A 16384-nucleotide genomic window follows, 5' to 3' on the forward strand; every position below is an offset into this window, starting at 1 on the left:
TATATATATATATATATATATATATATAACTATAATCTTTGCAAAAATATAAGTTTAGCTTGTGTTATACAGTGAGACGAGCTGAAGCAATCGTCAAACAGCTTCTCGTGCAGAATGAGATGCAGTCAGAGAGATAGATCGATTTATCTCTTGTGAACCGGCCCATACTTCCCAGTCTCTCTCCTTTATCCTTTGAGTGACCCCTTGGCGTCCCACCCTTAGGAAGCACATAAGATGCACACCCAGCCCACACCAATTATATATTTAGAGCTAATCAACTAATCCATTGCCCGACCCAGCTGGGTGCACTTGGAGTGGAGTGCACTCGCAGAGGGAACGTGGCTTAACCCCTTGAAGGTCTTTTCTGTCTTACAGCATGTATTTTGAATTGTAATGTCATATTGAAAACTGTATTGTACCTTATCGAATACTGTCTCTGAGGATGATCTGACAACGTTTGCGATATTTTCCGATGTCAGTATAATTTTTCAACATTTTGTGGTTTAGTTTTACCACTGAACTTTCATGCATTTGAATTCCTTTTTCTTGATGTTGAACACTGGATGAATCACTGAAAGATTAAATCCCAAATTCACATGGATGTATTGCCTTTCTTTTACTTGGCTACTAAACCAGTCAAAAACCACCAGATCCATATCCTGTTATATAAAGCTAGACGACTATATTCCTACTTCTGACTTTATCAATATAAATAGAGCAGCTCTACTATGGGTTTCATGTGCAACTCTCACTTAGTCACTTTCGCTTCCTTTCCCACGCACACAGTACCTTAATTTAACCCGAAACACACACACACACACACACACTTTCAGGTCTCACCACCATCTCCCTCTCCCTCCCTCTCCCTCTCTCCACTGGCTTTATGAAGTCACTCGGCGTCGGGCTGAAGCTGAAGGAGCGCTGTGAGCTCCACAGTTGAGGATCTCAGGCGCGACGGAGACTCTTCAGCTCGCAGTCCGCTCAGGGCGACCACTGCAGCTGCAGCCTGCTCCAGCAAGCCCGCATGGAAGTCACGCCAATCTCCGGCAACATGCACCTCTGAAAAGCTCCAACACACCCGCGTTTTGTGTCGCCCGAAGGGACGAAAAAGTCTGCAAGCTCACTTTCCCTCCCTCCGCGGAGGTGAACCGAGTGTCAAAGGATCCTTTTTATTTTATTTTCAGCCAGCCCGTCTTTCTTTTTATTCCCCTTCCGCCTCTCGCAGTCCACTGCTCGATTTTTTTTTTTTTGACTTTTTTTTTTTTTTCCCCCGCTGTTGTTTCCCCTCCGAGTCTACCTGCTCGTCCAGCACCCATGAATTCAGATAAAAATGTGTACCTCGGCAGAGACAAAGGCATCATGCGGAAGAGAGCCTTGCTCCTTCGGAAGGGTTGCAGCTTCGAGATAACCAGGTAGGTCTGTGGGCGATGTTGTTTTTTTTTTTTTTTTGTCTGGGACAAGAGGGCGATTAAAATGGCTATAATGACTATCCCACAGAAGCTTCCCTATCACGGCACTTTTTCACGAGGGCACACAATGAGTTTTTAATGTATCTTTTACCTTGTGGAGCGGTGGTTTAGCCAGCATCAGCCGTGTGTGTGCGCATTGAAGAGAAGCAGAGGGATGCCCTGGCACAGATCGTGTATCCACAAGGAGAGTAGTAACAGTCTACAACCGTCTCAGATTCCCTCCTCGATGGCTAAAAATACACCCTGATACCTTCTGTTCATCTTGTCGTTTCTATCTCATTGCCGTGCGTTTACATTTCCTATCGGACCGCGGGGGGATGCGTTACGCACGGGTACATTTTGTCTGCACCTGACTCCGCAATACTGACGGAGCTGCTCAGTGGCAGGACGCGCTCCATCGTCATTTTATAGCCCAAATCAGGTGCCGATTGGGCCGTCTGACAGCCACAGTCCCTCTTATATCCAGTCCAGTCGTGCCATACAGGTCTAAAAATATGCAGATTTTAATTCTACCAAACATAATAATGGAAGAAACAGATGATTTGGGATGAGATGTCTTGCTGTAGTCTTGCACCCGTAGGCACAGCAGGACATTTGTGATTTCACACACCCCGAAGAGACAGACACATAGAGGCAGGAGGTCTCTGTGACAAATATACCACGTCATGTGCAGCTGATATAACCTCACTGTGTGGTACAACTGAAAAAACCTCCTGCAGGTTTCTGAGATATGTGGGCACCTCCAATAGGATGGCACCAACTGATCTGCTCTAACCTGTCTCTTTGTGTGCCACGGTCCGGACCAGTAAATCACTGGTTTACTTAACGGACTCACTTTACTGATGTCACACCAGTTCCTTCCTCTTTACATCATTGCTCCATACTTCATACTTCCTAGTTTAATACTGTTTGTTAAGAGCTTGTGACATCAGTTGTTTTAGAGAATCATCTTTACCACCTAGATGTGTTTTTTTTTAATGAGGCCTGCAGCTAGTACTGATTTTCAGTAGCGATGAATCTGTTGATTATTTCCTTCGTTGTTTGTTTCAGGCAGTTTTAGAGGTTCTGTTCTCATATTGGGTAAAAAATGACCCTCTTGGTAATGGTAGCCCAGTTTTGTACTTGTGCTGGCTCAAACTGTCAATTTTGACAGAGTAATTTGTAATGTGAAAAATGCCCAGTCTACTAGAGCACAAGGTGCCATCAACATGTACATTGCTTATATGACATGCAGCCTTAAGTAGCCCAAAATGTGCAATTTAGAAGACTCGGAAAAGCACAAACTTCTCACAATTCAGAACTTTAAATCATTAATTCATTGACATTTTTTCCTTAAAGATGACCTGCTGACTCATTTTCTTTTGACCGACTGATTGTTGAATCTCTAGTTTTCATTATCTTCGGCTGTATTGTCTTTAGATTGTCATTCCGGTCATATCAACTCCCCCACTCCCACCTTCACTCTTAATTTCCTGCTATTTCAGACAGTCTGCGGAGGTGTGCAAGAAGCACAATATTACTCATGAATCTCTCTTCATTGCTCTTGTGGTTGATAACTTTGCCTCAGCGTGTTTATGTGTGTGATGGTGTGTCTTGGAAATGTCTGCATCCAGGCTGCCAGGCCTCACTTTCCCACTAGAGGCTTTGAGGGTGCACGCTGCATGCGGGGGTGATAGTTTGTATTTTTTGGCCAGCTCTGTGCCTGAGCACTTGCTTTCGAATTACACGTGCCTTCTAATTAGCCTAATCTGATCCTGCGTAGAGAAAGAGCTTGTACGCCGTGGACCCGGAGTCACATTGTAGAGCGTCCTGGCAGTCTGTTTCTCAGACACTTGCAGTTTAACAGATGATCAATCAGAGCCTAAAGTGCGACTGCGTGTGGAAATAGATTCTCCGCTACGCTGAGGGGATATAAGACACTCGAGTGAGGGGCCGCTGCTTAGAAGTCTGTGTATAATTCATTGTGCTGCAGAAATGCATGGCAGCTTCACAAGGAAAACTCACTGTATGTTGGGAACATGCTCTCACGTGCATGATCACATGCACTGTAACTCTCTCTCACACACACACACACACATACAGGCTGAAGTGTTTCCATATGTTTCCCTTTGGAAGTATGTCATGAGGTACCTTTATCTTGACATTGATCTGGCCTCTTTTTCTCCTCCGGGCTGCAGACACTCAGAGTGGGAGACATCTCACAGCACTTAAAAGCACTCTCCAGGGCCGTAGCTAGTGATTATTTTATTATTACTTTCTCAGCTGATCAATTAATTGCTTGTAAGAAAATCATTATTTTTTTTTTTAATCCCCATGTGACATTTTTAAATGTGAAGTTTTGTCCATCAAACAGCCCAAAACCCAAACATATCCAAGACACTATAAAGCAGCAAATTTTCACAATTAAGATGCTGGAACAAATTAATGTTTGGCATGACTTCAGTGATTAATCGCTTATGGAAATGGTTAATAACTGGTTCATTTTTTTCTGGGTCAATCAATCGATTCATTGTTTCACATCCAGAATCTAACGCATCTAAAGCCGTCATGATCTGTGCTAATCTTCTGGCGTAAATCCGTTGTGGTGTAAACACATCACATCACATTATTGTTCCCAGCTGTGTTTTGGACACCGCTCCATCGTGACTCGGCCTTATCATGCAGAGTCAGCAGACAGCCAGCTGGCAGATATTCTCTCTGACGGCAGGTAGCTGCAGAGTTGCAGGTGAAAGCAGAAAAGTTGGACGCACCGCTGGAATCAATTATCGGGTCATTTTTCCTCTGCGGTGCCAGATCTGCTGGTTGAGGGATGCAGGTGGTTGCATATTTGTTCATCTTAAGTGCATTTATTCGTGCAGTTGTGTGTGTGTGTGTGTCCATATTTGTGAGGACTGAAAGGGGAACTCCATCGATTTTACACATCAAAAATCTGTTTACAAGTCTTTTTTAAAAAGTTGTTTGAAGCCTTTTGTGTCTTCAGAGGGAGCTGTTTGAAATCTGCCTCAAGTGATGCCAGATGAGTCCGCATCAGTTTGAAAATAAAATAGAAAAGTTTGGGTTTGACGTGAGTAAGAAGTGAGCGTATCGGGTCACGTTTGCCTGCTCCTCATCTCTGCTTAAGCCTCTGGTTTGAGGGTACTTTAATCGCTTTTAGCATAATGTCCGAGACCACGCGTGGGCAAGTTATGGCCCGAGGGCCAGAACCGGCTCAATCCGGAACAGGACATCCTCCAACGAAAAGAAAACGACCCCTTCAAAATTATTTAAAAAGCAGCTTTACTTTAAAGAATCTTAAGGTGAATGACGACACTCAGTCTGTACTGCTATTTAACTTGATTCCAGAAGAGGGCGCATTGATGCAGGTCGGGCCGGTTTCCTCCAAAACAACTAGACAAGACAGTGTAACATCTCCACAGCAACAACTCTCTGTATTTCCATTTTAACTGCGAGTTTTTCAGGCTTTTTCAAGACTGGATGTAATTTGTAGCATCTTGAAACATGAACAAGGATAGTGATGGTGAGTTACTTGCAACACTTGTGTCATTACAGACACAACTGTTCCTCAAATAAATTGATGAGGTGATCCTTTCTCTCTTCTGTCCAAAACTCTGCCGTTTCGATCAGCTGACAGTTTGTAAGTTTGACAGGCTGGCTTTGCTTCAACCTGATTGGCTGATTAAATAGGTGCATTTTGCTCTAAAACTTGACAAGTTGAGTTGCAGGTGACACCATCATTTAGTTTGAGCGGCTTGTTGAAACTTTTTCCTGCAACTTTTTGAAACGAGTTTGCCTCGTTGTGAAACTTTGGTTTGAACTGGGCCCAACAGTAAATGTTGAATTTTTATTGTTGTAAAACAGTCTGCCTTGAGTCCATAATGCAACTCATGCAACACTGACATCTGCGGTGGTGCATATCGGACAATTGGAAAGATGAATGCTAATTTAAAAGTTCATTCGGTTTTTGACAAGGTAGAAGAATGCTCTCTTGAAACCACGACAGTTCTGGGTCTGTTGCAACGCTTTTGATCCACTGTGATTCAATGCAATGTCATAGGAATGCGATGCTAATCAGTGAAGTTCATAAGAAATATGAGCTTAATATAACCATGCTTAAACAAGTACAAACCAATGTCTTTGCCCTCGAGTTTTGAGCTTGTTGAAGGGAGAGTCTGAATATCCGCCAGGAACAACACATCCCAACCTATTCAGAGTCGTTCTCCTCTATTTTCTATAACAATCGCGGCATTCCCGCTTTGTCGAGTCCACCCGTCACCGAACTCTCGGTTTGGCCCATCTCGAAGCACTTCCAGGCAGCATCGGCTCATTGTGTGTGGATCAGACGAGGCTACATGGTGTCGCTTGGAAGGAGCCAAGAAAGCGTTGGCTGGACTCTGACCGCAAACTGGCAGAACAACCATAACTGTAGGAGAGCGGGCCAGAGAGACAGAGGGGGAATTATGTGAATGGCCACCGCTACTCTGCAGTACAACGAACCAGCAAACAGAAACCCTCTTGACCACAGGACAGGAGGAAGATGTTTTCTGATGAAGCCGCTATCAAACATCACAAAAAGTCAGCAGCGTGCTTTCGATGAATTCCAAACGGCAACATCAGCAAATTCAGATGCGGTGGAAACTAACCTCATGGCGCGGAATCCCTGGGGCTCTCTCGTCAATCCTTCGCAGAACATTTGTAGTTCATTTAAGGAAAGGCATGCGCTGGCAGGGAGCAGTTTGAGTGCATTACTGGACCATGAGGGAAGAGAAGCCCATTTATCATCATGCTTACGCAGAACAACATATGATCAGTTACCGGGTTTTGATTTTGTAACGCAGGCTTAACTAATACTTGGAAGATTAGGAGGCTGGTTTCGAGGAGAGATTAGGTTTGACGGCACCCTGCTCGGTGTGATAACCTCATGCCGTCTTTCCGTGCATTCCCCCCCATTCTCTCATTAGTCGAAAACCTTCTCGCAAACAAAGCAGCTATAACTTCACCTGCAACACGCTGCTAAAAATAGATCCTCGGTGGGCTGCAGCCTCTGAAACTCCGACAGACTCTTCTAGTCGCCGGCCCTTTCTCATCATCATCATCATCATCTCCATCATCTCTTCCCTGAACTTCTCACTTGAGAGGTTATTCGAGTGCACTTTGCTTTAAAACGCTATCAGTGTCGTCATTAACTTCGCCTGCTGCCAAACCTCCGCAGTGTTTAGTGACTGCAGTTGCCAGGTGGGTTTGCTGCTCGTCAGATTGGCACAAGCTTGGATCCAGATGTAGATGAAGTGCGCTGTGCTGCGTTCGCGTGCTTTCGTAAAGGCAGTTGTGAGCATACGTGTCTTTAAAAAAAAAAAAAAAGAAAAAAAAAAAAGGAAGTGAGCATGTATCGGGGCTTGTACTCTTGTGGTTTCCTGTTGAGGTTTTTTTATTATTATTTTTTTTTTTTTTTATACACAGTAGGCTTCAAAGCTGTGTGTGAATGAGGAACACATGTCAGACATGTTTTTGAGCGTAGAGGAATACACCCGCAGACCGTTCACTGATGTGCTCTCTAACAGACAGAGCTGAGAGCGGTTCTGATGGGCCGGGGCTGCTTGGGGTCTCCCTCTGCGTTACGGTCTGTCATAAAGCACCCAGCGGGGAGCTGGATTTGTGGACTAAGTGACAGTTTTGCTGACTTAATACACTCCTCTGCTTTGCATACTGTGAACGCTCTCGCACAGATTTTAAAGTGGTGGCTGGTGTATGTGCGTTTGCATTAGAAAGGAGGGAATGAAGTGGCAGTGGAGAGCAGTTATTTTCATTATCAGTTAATCAACTGATTATTTTCTTGATTAATCTCCTGATCATCGAGTCCCCTAAATTAAATGACTGCGTAAATACGGCGTCGTCTGATGTGATGCCTCTATCGACATTGCCTGTGCCTTGCATTGCGATTACAAATCACAGGGGAGATTTATTAGAATATTATTTCACATTTTATGACGTCACAGCGCCATGGTCATTCAGTTACTTTAAGGTTAGGGGGGGCCTTCGTCTTCGTGGTTAAAAGAAGCTGTTGATTTTCATTGTGGTGGAAACGAGAACGCTTCGTGGTTTCCCTTGTTTAAAGTCCAATATCTTGTTGACCCATCCATCGACACCAACCAGACTTGTTGAAACGGTCACCTGATGTCCTCCATACATACACGATTCATTGCTCCTTTTGCTATTAGCCCTAATTTGAACGTCAACATATGTTCTTACGGACGTTTTGCTAAAATGACTCGTGCTGCAGTTTTTCATCAGAAAATGGACAGTTTCAGAAGTTCCCAGAATCCATGTTAATGTCTTCAAATTGCTCGTTTAAAGACCCCTTCTAATGAAAATCAGGCTTCTGACCATATGGTGTTGCTTATATGTGACAAGGCATATCGTGAGCGATTTTAAAAAATAACTAAAATGTCCACGCCGTAGTTTCATACGTTGCAAACCTGAGTACCCATATCCTGTATCCCGAGACAGGGCGGAGACAGAGGTGGGAACTATTTGCATATTCATACATTCGCACATACTAAATGTAGACATTCAGACAAAGGTGTCACGTTGAATCAAAGCTGCTTTAAGACATCAGAGGATGTTTTTGTCGGAAAAATATGTAATTTAGATGAACAGAAATGAGTTTTTAGGGGTTCAATTAATGAAAGAGAGAGAGAGTTAAATACAAAACCCAACTTTATTATGCTAGATTTATAATCAGTTCCATCATAAAAGAACATTTTCAAGTTCACACAGCTCCCTGTGGAGACACAAACGGCTTTATACAACTTTTTCACGTATGCAGCAGATCTGTAAAAACAAAGCGTTAACGTGGTGAATCGTATCACTTCCCCCTGAAATGATTGTTCATTTATGAAAACAGTTTTGAGATGAATTTTCTGTCAATCCACTCATTTATCATTTTACTAATTGAAAGATTTTGCCCTCCGGGAATCACAATTGCATGCAAAGTGTTTGTGAATTATCGTGTGTAATTTCCATTGAAGGTTGTAGGTGGGGAAAGTGAAATAATGTGCACAAGGCTGGTTGTGCTCTGCTCAGCCGTACACTCAGTCCCTCAGTGAGGTCTGATAAACATTGGACTGTAATCACTCCCATATGTGGCTGCATAGCTCAGCACAAGCCGGCACAGTTCAGCCATGCGCACAATGCAGCGCACCAGGCTCATTTAGACCAAAAAAAAAAAAAAAAATAGACTCAAATTACTGGAAGAAAAATAAAAAAAGAAAGAAAGAAAGAAAAAAAAATCCCTTACTTGATTACAACCCTATGTAAACTTTTACTCTTCGGCTGTAACATCTGCTTCCATTTAGGGCTTTAAGACATACCTACACATTAAAATGCACTGTGCGCTACTCCAGGAAAGCTTGGCGGATGGAAAAACATTTCCCATTATAGTTGGCTGGAGGAAGCCCAGTGTAGAGCGAGTTGTACTTAAAGCTGGGTACTGGTCGAGATGTGGCCACCTCGAGCTCAGCCGCAAGCCGCATTCATACGAAACTCTTTATTTTTTTTCTTGAAAGTTGTATACAAACTTCCCCTTTTCATCGCGGTCACTGTTGAGGCTGACATGAAGCGAGACCGAGAGTGTCTTAAAGTGCCAGAGATGACGGATCAAAGTGAAGTCTGCACAGTGAGGGAACAGTCTGTGTGCACACTGCAAGTTGCTTCACACCGGCCCGCTGCCCCGATCCTAACCCTCAAAAACGAGCAGGAAATGGAGAGCGTGAAGGGTTACTGTTGTACATTTTTACCCTGCGGTTTTACATGAGGCCGGCTAAAACCTCCTCCTGGTTAGAGGGCGAGGAACAGAACAAGACGCACGAGAGAAAGAAAGAAAGAAAGAGAGAGACGGAAGCACAGTTTGAAAGCACTTACGCAAACATAAGGGTACACTTTCAGCAGAGGTTGTAAAATATGTTGCTAAAATGAAGTTGTTGAAGTGTGGACATTATTTCCGAAAACTCCCCCAGTGTTGGCCTCCTCCTGCAACAGCTTGTATTACATGGTACTGTTCTGAATGAGGAAAATATGCCGTTTAGTCTGCAAATATAGCAGAAAACACAGGTGTACATACCCACATTCTTTAGGTCTTTTACAGTCTTTTAAAACCTTATGCCTCATAACACATTTCTCATGACTCAAATGAGGAACTGAAGTGTGTATGATGTTGTAGTTTCGTGTGGGAACACCCTTTCAGAAAGCTGAGCAAGCAACTATTTGGCCCAGTGTCAGAAAAGAGTCAAATAACTGACACTTTAACACATTTCAGATAACCTGTTGCGAAACGAAATAGGACAGTCAGGCTAGTGTCTCTGAGTGGTGCCAAAAAGCTAAATGCTCTCATGCTCACAATGACGATGCAACATGCATAGCGGGTATAATGTTTACCATGTTCACTGTCTTAGTTTTATATGGTAACATTTGCTAATATCCGGTTTTGGTTTTATGACGGCACTAACTGGAAAATTTAAGGCCAGACATCACAGCTCATCCTCTGGGGAACATTTGCTCCGAGTTTGAATTATTTTAAGATGTCTGCTTCATTTAGGCCAGATTTTGATAGTATTGTCTTTTGGTAGTTATTTGTTTAGTCTTATTATTTGCTTGTTGGCTTTTTGGTTTGTTTTATAAATCGAGACGGGCAGCCGAGGTTACTTGGATACCTGGCAGGTATAGGACCAGCATGCACTTGGGTTGGCCTATGTTTTTTGTTTTTGTTTTTTTTACCAGTTTTGTGGTTTACCAGTACCAGTGGTTTTGTTTGGACGTTGGATTCTTTAGCCTGTGTAAACCACATCTCCATTGTGCATCAGTAGCTCTTCTGATTTAATGTTTGATTTAATTTTGTTTGAAGACAATTAGCTGCTCTGCGAATTTTAATTAAAAAACAAAATGACAAAAAATGCTAACTTAATGGCACAAGAGGGAAAAAAAATCTACGGATCACTAGTTTTTGAATATCCAGGAAGGAAACTAATGTAAAACATGTCTTTCATCATCATAAATCCTAATTCAAGCACTATAGAATTGTGTGTTACTTGTACACTATAAAATTATATCCATAACGGTATATAAATATAAAAAGTTAACTCACCAAGCACTTTACTAGGAACACCTGCTGCCTGTATCTATCCAACGTGTGTCATGTGGCAGCAGCGTATGAAACAGACGCTGCCCGGTGTGATCTCTGCTGAGGCTGCACTTTGGTGTCAACAGCTTGAATTCATGGACCATCATCAAACTGGTTTCATGAATATGACAAAGACGTCTGTGGCTCCTTCAGTCAGGAGATCTGAATCCTGCAGAGAATCTTTGGGATGTGGTAGAAACAGGAGATTCACAGCATGAATGTGAAGCAGAAATGATGAAGACGTTTCCAACATCTTGTGGAATCTATATGTTCCTCATAAAGTGCTCAAGTCTAATATACACATCTTTTAAAATTGTATTCCCATTAAACTGTGATGAAAGCAATAACCACAAGAGGGCAGACTGTTCCTGTAAAAACAATGATGTGACGGTAAGGAGTTATGATCAAGGTAGGAAAGAAAAGAGGAGTTAAGAAAAAGTATTCACACAAACCTTTCTCAGTCTGAGCTTTAATTATGGTGCAGAATATAAGAAGATAAAGCTAATTCATGGTGGTTTGTTGGGTACCATGTGAAACGGTGTGGAAGGGACATGCCTGATACATTGGTCACACCTTTCCACTAGGAGGAGTATGTGTATTATATATTTATGTGTGCAGAGCAGGTGCAGTCCGCTGAGGCTTTTATTTCAGAGTCAGACAGGCTCACGGTTTCTATTGGAGCCTTTTATCGTTACTCATATTCAGTTACCCAGATTAAAATACAATGTTTGGCTAAAACCAAACTATACAAAAGCACACGTGCGTTTCTAAAGGGCTGAGGGCATAATGGTGTCCAGGGCCAGTCTGATCGTTACAAACAAAAGGTTAATTCACCTGATGGCATTTAATGGGGGCGCCATCATCAATCGCTGCGATCTGACATAGTGACATTTTACAGAGGCCACACAGTGACCTGCTGGTATTTAGGAAAGCACTTGAAACAAAGAGGCCAAGCTCTGAATCCAAATCATCTCTCTGTGTGTGTGTGTGTGTGTGTGTGTGTGTGTGTGTGTCTGTCCCCTTTGTGTGCTAATGTATGTAAATGACTGCCATTAGACAACATGTAAGAGGAGTACTGCTGACTGGGAAAGGTGTCTTTCAAATAGTCTGAACCAGTTGCTTCTCTCCATTAAACAACTCTCATTCTAAAGTAAAAGTATCAACACAGAAATAAAAAAAATACACTATTTCTTTACAGGTACTACACCCTTATATTTGATTATTGATAAATTATTTTGTGTTTAAAAAAAAAATTGCAAAATTCTCATTATAATGTCAAACATGTAATCAGATTTCTTGTTTTTGTCCAAAACCCCAAAGATATTCACTCTACTTACCAAAACAAGTTAAGGTATGAAGTATGGTATTGAAAGAAAAAGTACTTGTGTAGAAAAGGTGCAGCTCATTTGTACTACTTTGCACACAAATAGAAAGTTATAAGTTAATAAAGGAAGAAGAAAAAAACTTCTGTTACAGGAATACCTTCTTTCTGAATTGAAACTTCTGAGAAGTTTGAAGGAGAACTCGCTCAGTATTGTAACTGAGGGCGCCAAAGAGCTTTGAAACCCGTGTTTCTGATATTATGTACTCTTATTATACTGTTGCTTGTCTTAATCTGAAAAGTCAGTCATTTCAATATAAATATAGTGCATCAAAATCTACAATGTAGAGCTAAAGCTTTTCATAATCAACTGACGCCATCTATCACGACTACTTCCTCCGACAGGTTAAACATTATCTACATCTCATCAAAAAAAAAGTGACATCATTGATTTGCATGTTGCACCAGGACACGTGACCGATAGTGTTGAAGCAGCACGTTGTCCACTTTGCATAGCCTTGTGTGTAATGTTTCCACTCATTTTCAAACATCTGTATTTATGGAGATGACTGGATCCAGTGTGATCGTGTCAGGGACTGCATGGCGAATTGTTTTGTACACTTTCAGACGGGCCTTGTTTATCCTGCGCGTGGGAAAGGTGCCGTGGCTCCCCCTGTGAGACTAAAGGGCCGGAGTGGCAGCTGTCCAGAGAAGGCGGCGAAGCTCACAGGGATTATCACACTATTGAGTCGAGAGCTCCTGATCCGCATCGCAGAGCTTCTTGTGCTTCAGCTGCTGAGGCTCATCCTGCGAGTGCCCGTGCATACACATTTAGTGTACCTGCGCACCACAAGTTTCCTGGCATTGGACTGTAAAACCCACACACTATAATGCTTACACCTACATTTATATCCTGATCTTTTGAAGATGCATTCGTCTGGGGAACAGAGAGCCTGGGAGAGTCCAGCTCTGCCAGGTCCCACACACATGCGGGAGCTGAACAGAGGGTTTCAGTTCTTACCCAATGCTGAAGCCCTCAATAGGTACAAAGGGCAAAGCTTTACTGATCCTTTAAAAGCACATTAGTGGTCGGATTTATTTTTTTGATAGAAAATGTATCCCCAAATATATCAGTTAATCAATGGTTACTATTTGTTGGTTTTATTAAGTGCAAATGACCTCAAATGTGGTGCGTTGGTGCTTTAATTCCCCCAACATGACAACGCACAAGTTTGTCGACCTCAACGACACAATCGTTGCTCCCCACTGCCTCAAACATAGACTGTATATCAAAGTGGACGTAGCTTCCCGATCTGAAAAATGATGGTGATGCGCAAGTGCCTTAAACTGCAATACCATAGAGGGCCACAAGGGGTTGGTTCCAAAAAGGCTCCGGCTCCATAGACACCCATTCAACTTTTCATAAAATACAAAGTCAATAAAAAAAATTTCCACAAGTTATTATGGTGTCATTCGCTAAAGTCACTCCTTCTTGTTAGTTTTTAATGGTCCTTTTGAAAAGGATCCACTCATCAATTAGAAATTAGGCCTCAAAAAGCGGCATGTTTGGGGGCGTGTCTGTTCAGTTGACAGGCCTGTGATGCAGTCAGGTTTCCACTATAGGTGTGGTGTAGACTTCTCAGTTCTCACTCGTATCGGGTCAAATCCTCCCCTTCGTTCCTCCTCAGTTTGTCCAAATATGGTCAATTCTCGCTCCAATTGTGGCAACTTAGTGGTTTTACTCAAAGGTTTTACACAAAATTTGATGTGCGCTCTATGCTAAGGTTTAATCGCAAATGTACCAGTGGTCACAAAACTGTGTGCAACTCGGGTGATGTTTTTAATCAAGTGAGTTAACTTGGAATACTTGTGAAGGTTTCCTGCACATCAGAGTGTTGTGCTCTGTTTGTGCACAACAAAAAGAGTCTGACCTTTTTTTTTTTAGTAACTTTTTTACTATTTTCTAACATTCAATGGATCAAGTAATTCAAATCCAGTGAGAAAATAATCACCAAAATATTAATAATGAAAATGATAATTAGTTGCATCAACAATGACATTTTGTCATTCATTTTGTGTAGTTTTGTGGATTTTTGCCTTTTCCTTGTGAGTAATCAGTGGATTATGTTCGTCACCTGAAGCAGGCTGTTATCGCCCTACACTCGTTTTTCTCTGTGTAGCAGTTTTGTTCAGGATGAAATCCCCTCTGCAACATTAACATACGGCTCTTTGAGGAGGAAGTCCTCCCCGTTCTCACTTCCCCTGTTAAAGATTGACTTCATAAACGGCAGTTAAAAACCCTTATGCAAAGGCCATGAAGGCGAGTGCATTACAAAGTGTGACAGTGGGTGGGCGTGTGATGAAGTTGTGTTTATGTAACGTGCATGAATGTGTCTTTGTGTGTGTGTGTGCGCGTGCGTGAGTTATCGGCCTCCGGGCTCTAATTAGAGGCGGGGGTGTTCAGGTATCACAGGTTGGTTGCTTGTAACTCAATCCCGACATGAGAAAAAAACGAAGCCTTTTTGTTTTGTTTCTCTGGTCTCCTTTCAAAAGGCTTCATGTTTTTCCTTGAGGCTTCGGGTTGTAGCAGATTACACATGAGCTATTTTTAAAAGTAGATGCATTCAGAGGAAGAGAAAGGAAGAAAAGGCCATGTGTGTTGGTAGCTTTAGGTGTTTTCCTGTGGTGTGGCCGTGCCACAGAGGGGGGTTTCTACTGATTAAAAATTGATGAGCAGCTGAGTGCCGTGTAGCCTGAGCTGAGCATTCCTGCACTCTTTCATGTTGTGTGTGTGTGTGTGTACGTAGACTGAGCTGGAGACACAGGCTGTGGCTGGGCTATTGTGAAGGTATCAGATTTACCTAAGCTCACATTTCACCTGCTGTGAGTGTGTGTGTGTGTGTGTGGGGGGGGGGGTGGTTGGGTGTGTCAAAGACAGACAGACAGAGAGAGAGAGAGAGAGAGCACAGAATCAAGAATTAAAGTCAGTTTTGACATGTTTTTTTTTTTTTAATTTATTTATCACATTCTTCTGCTATCTTTTGTGTGTCCTCCCCCTCAGTGTTCAGTACTACTTTACTTGTGAGCTCCATCCTTTTATTCCACCTACTGACATGTGTCAAGTATTTTCTTCTCACCTCCCCTCTTTTTCCCAACTTATCTTTATACGTCAAACAACAAACAATACATCAGTTTCGACTCCCAAAAAGACACTCTCTATAGGCCCAACACTTTCTCACACTTTACAGTACAGGTAATTTGTTGCTGGAAAGTACCAGCAACAGGCGTCATGGTAGCGATAATGGACATGTGGTTAGTGATGTGATTCCATTGAAGTTTAGTTAGGTTCAAGAAAAGATCATGTTTTGAGTTAAAATCGTAGAAAAATTAACGTAATTTTTAACTCTGAGGCCCACTAGGGGCTGGCTCTTATAGACATCCATTCAAAAAGTGTCAGCTTCTACATATTATTAGATATTAGGCCTCAAAGGGAGGTATGTTTGGGGGCGTGTTTAGTTTGATTGACAGGCCTGAGGTGCAGTCAGGCTTCCGCTTCAGGGTGGGCAGGCATAGTGTACTCGGGCTCTCAGTCAGAGTCGGATCTACCGCTTACTCCTCCCCGGCTCGTCCAAATATGGTCACAAATGGCAGCAATTTTTTTTGGTCCCTGTAATTGTTCCTCCTGTCCATAAAGAGATGTATTCCTAACATATTGTCTATGAAAATGTTGAGGACCAAAGTCCTTGATCTTTGTAAAACTGCATTTTTTTTTTTTTGCTCAAAATTAAATGAAGCTTTAACAGGTGGCGTCCAACTGACAAACAGTAGTAACATCACTAACAGTGCACATTCCTTTGTGTTTAAATTAAAACAACTCTATGCTTGTTAATGTATAGCTTATTTAATGTATAAAATTAGAATATTCCCTTTTTTTAAGCTTAAAACATAAAGAATACATGTTATGGATCCCTTAGACTATACATACTACATCAATATATCTGCTATAATCTAATAGCAGTATATGGCAATATATGGATTTGTAACAACAGTTTTATAGTTTATGACCTTACAGTCTCAGTCTGTGTTAAAGACAAGAGGTAGCACTTCAACACTTTATTACACTCACTGTTGGGTTTTATTAAGGCAAGAAGAATCAAAACAACATTCAAAAAGAAAGAGTGAGGGTTATATTTCTTTTCTTATTATCTTCTCTTATTGTTTTCACACACACAGCTGTCGGGCCTGGGGGGAACCAGACCATAGATTAAATCAAGCCAGTGTCAACAAAACACAAAGGTTTGTTGTGGCATGACATAAATACCGTCTCAGATTTCTGTTTGCATCGCTCTGGGTGTTGTTCATCCAGCCAACCTCCCGGTGTCAAATAAGGCGTCGGTTAGTTGTTACAGAGCAGAAAAAAAG

General features: G+C 42.2%; 1 protein-coding gene across 3 annotated transcripts in view; it reads left to right on the top strand.

Moving 5' to 3' along the window:
* Positions 1-911: 911 nt before the first annotated feature.
* garnl3 (GTPase activating Rap/RanGAP domain like 3) overlaps positions 912-16384 on the top strand; it is a 70912-nt gene continuing 55439 nt past the window's right edge. For 2 of the 3 annotated variants that reach the window (XM_069168903.1, XM_069168913.1), the window contains exon 1: positions 913-1412. In XM_069168903.1, the coding sequence (XP_069025004.1) occupies positions 1315-1412 (98 nt within the window). In that variant the 5' untranslated portion in view covers positions 913-1314. Of the gene's footprint in view, positions 1413-16384 lie in introns of all 3 variants that reach the window. The other variant, XM_069168928.1, reaches the window with a different exon arrangement.

This window comes from Embiotoca jacksoni, unplaced genomic scaffold, assembly GCF_022577435.1.
Source record: "Embiotoca jacksoni isolate LCO1_2020_lvr unplaced genomic scaffold, fEmbJac1.0.p SCAF_10, whole genome shotgun sequence".
NCBI classification, from domain to species: domain Eukaryota; kingdom Metazoa; phylum Chordata; class Actinopteri; family Embiotocidae; genus Embiotoca; species Embiotoca jacksoni.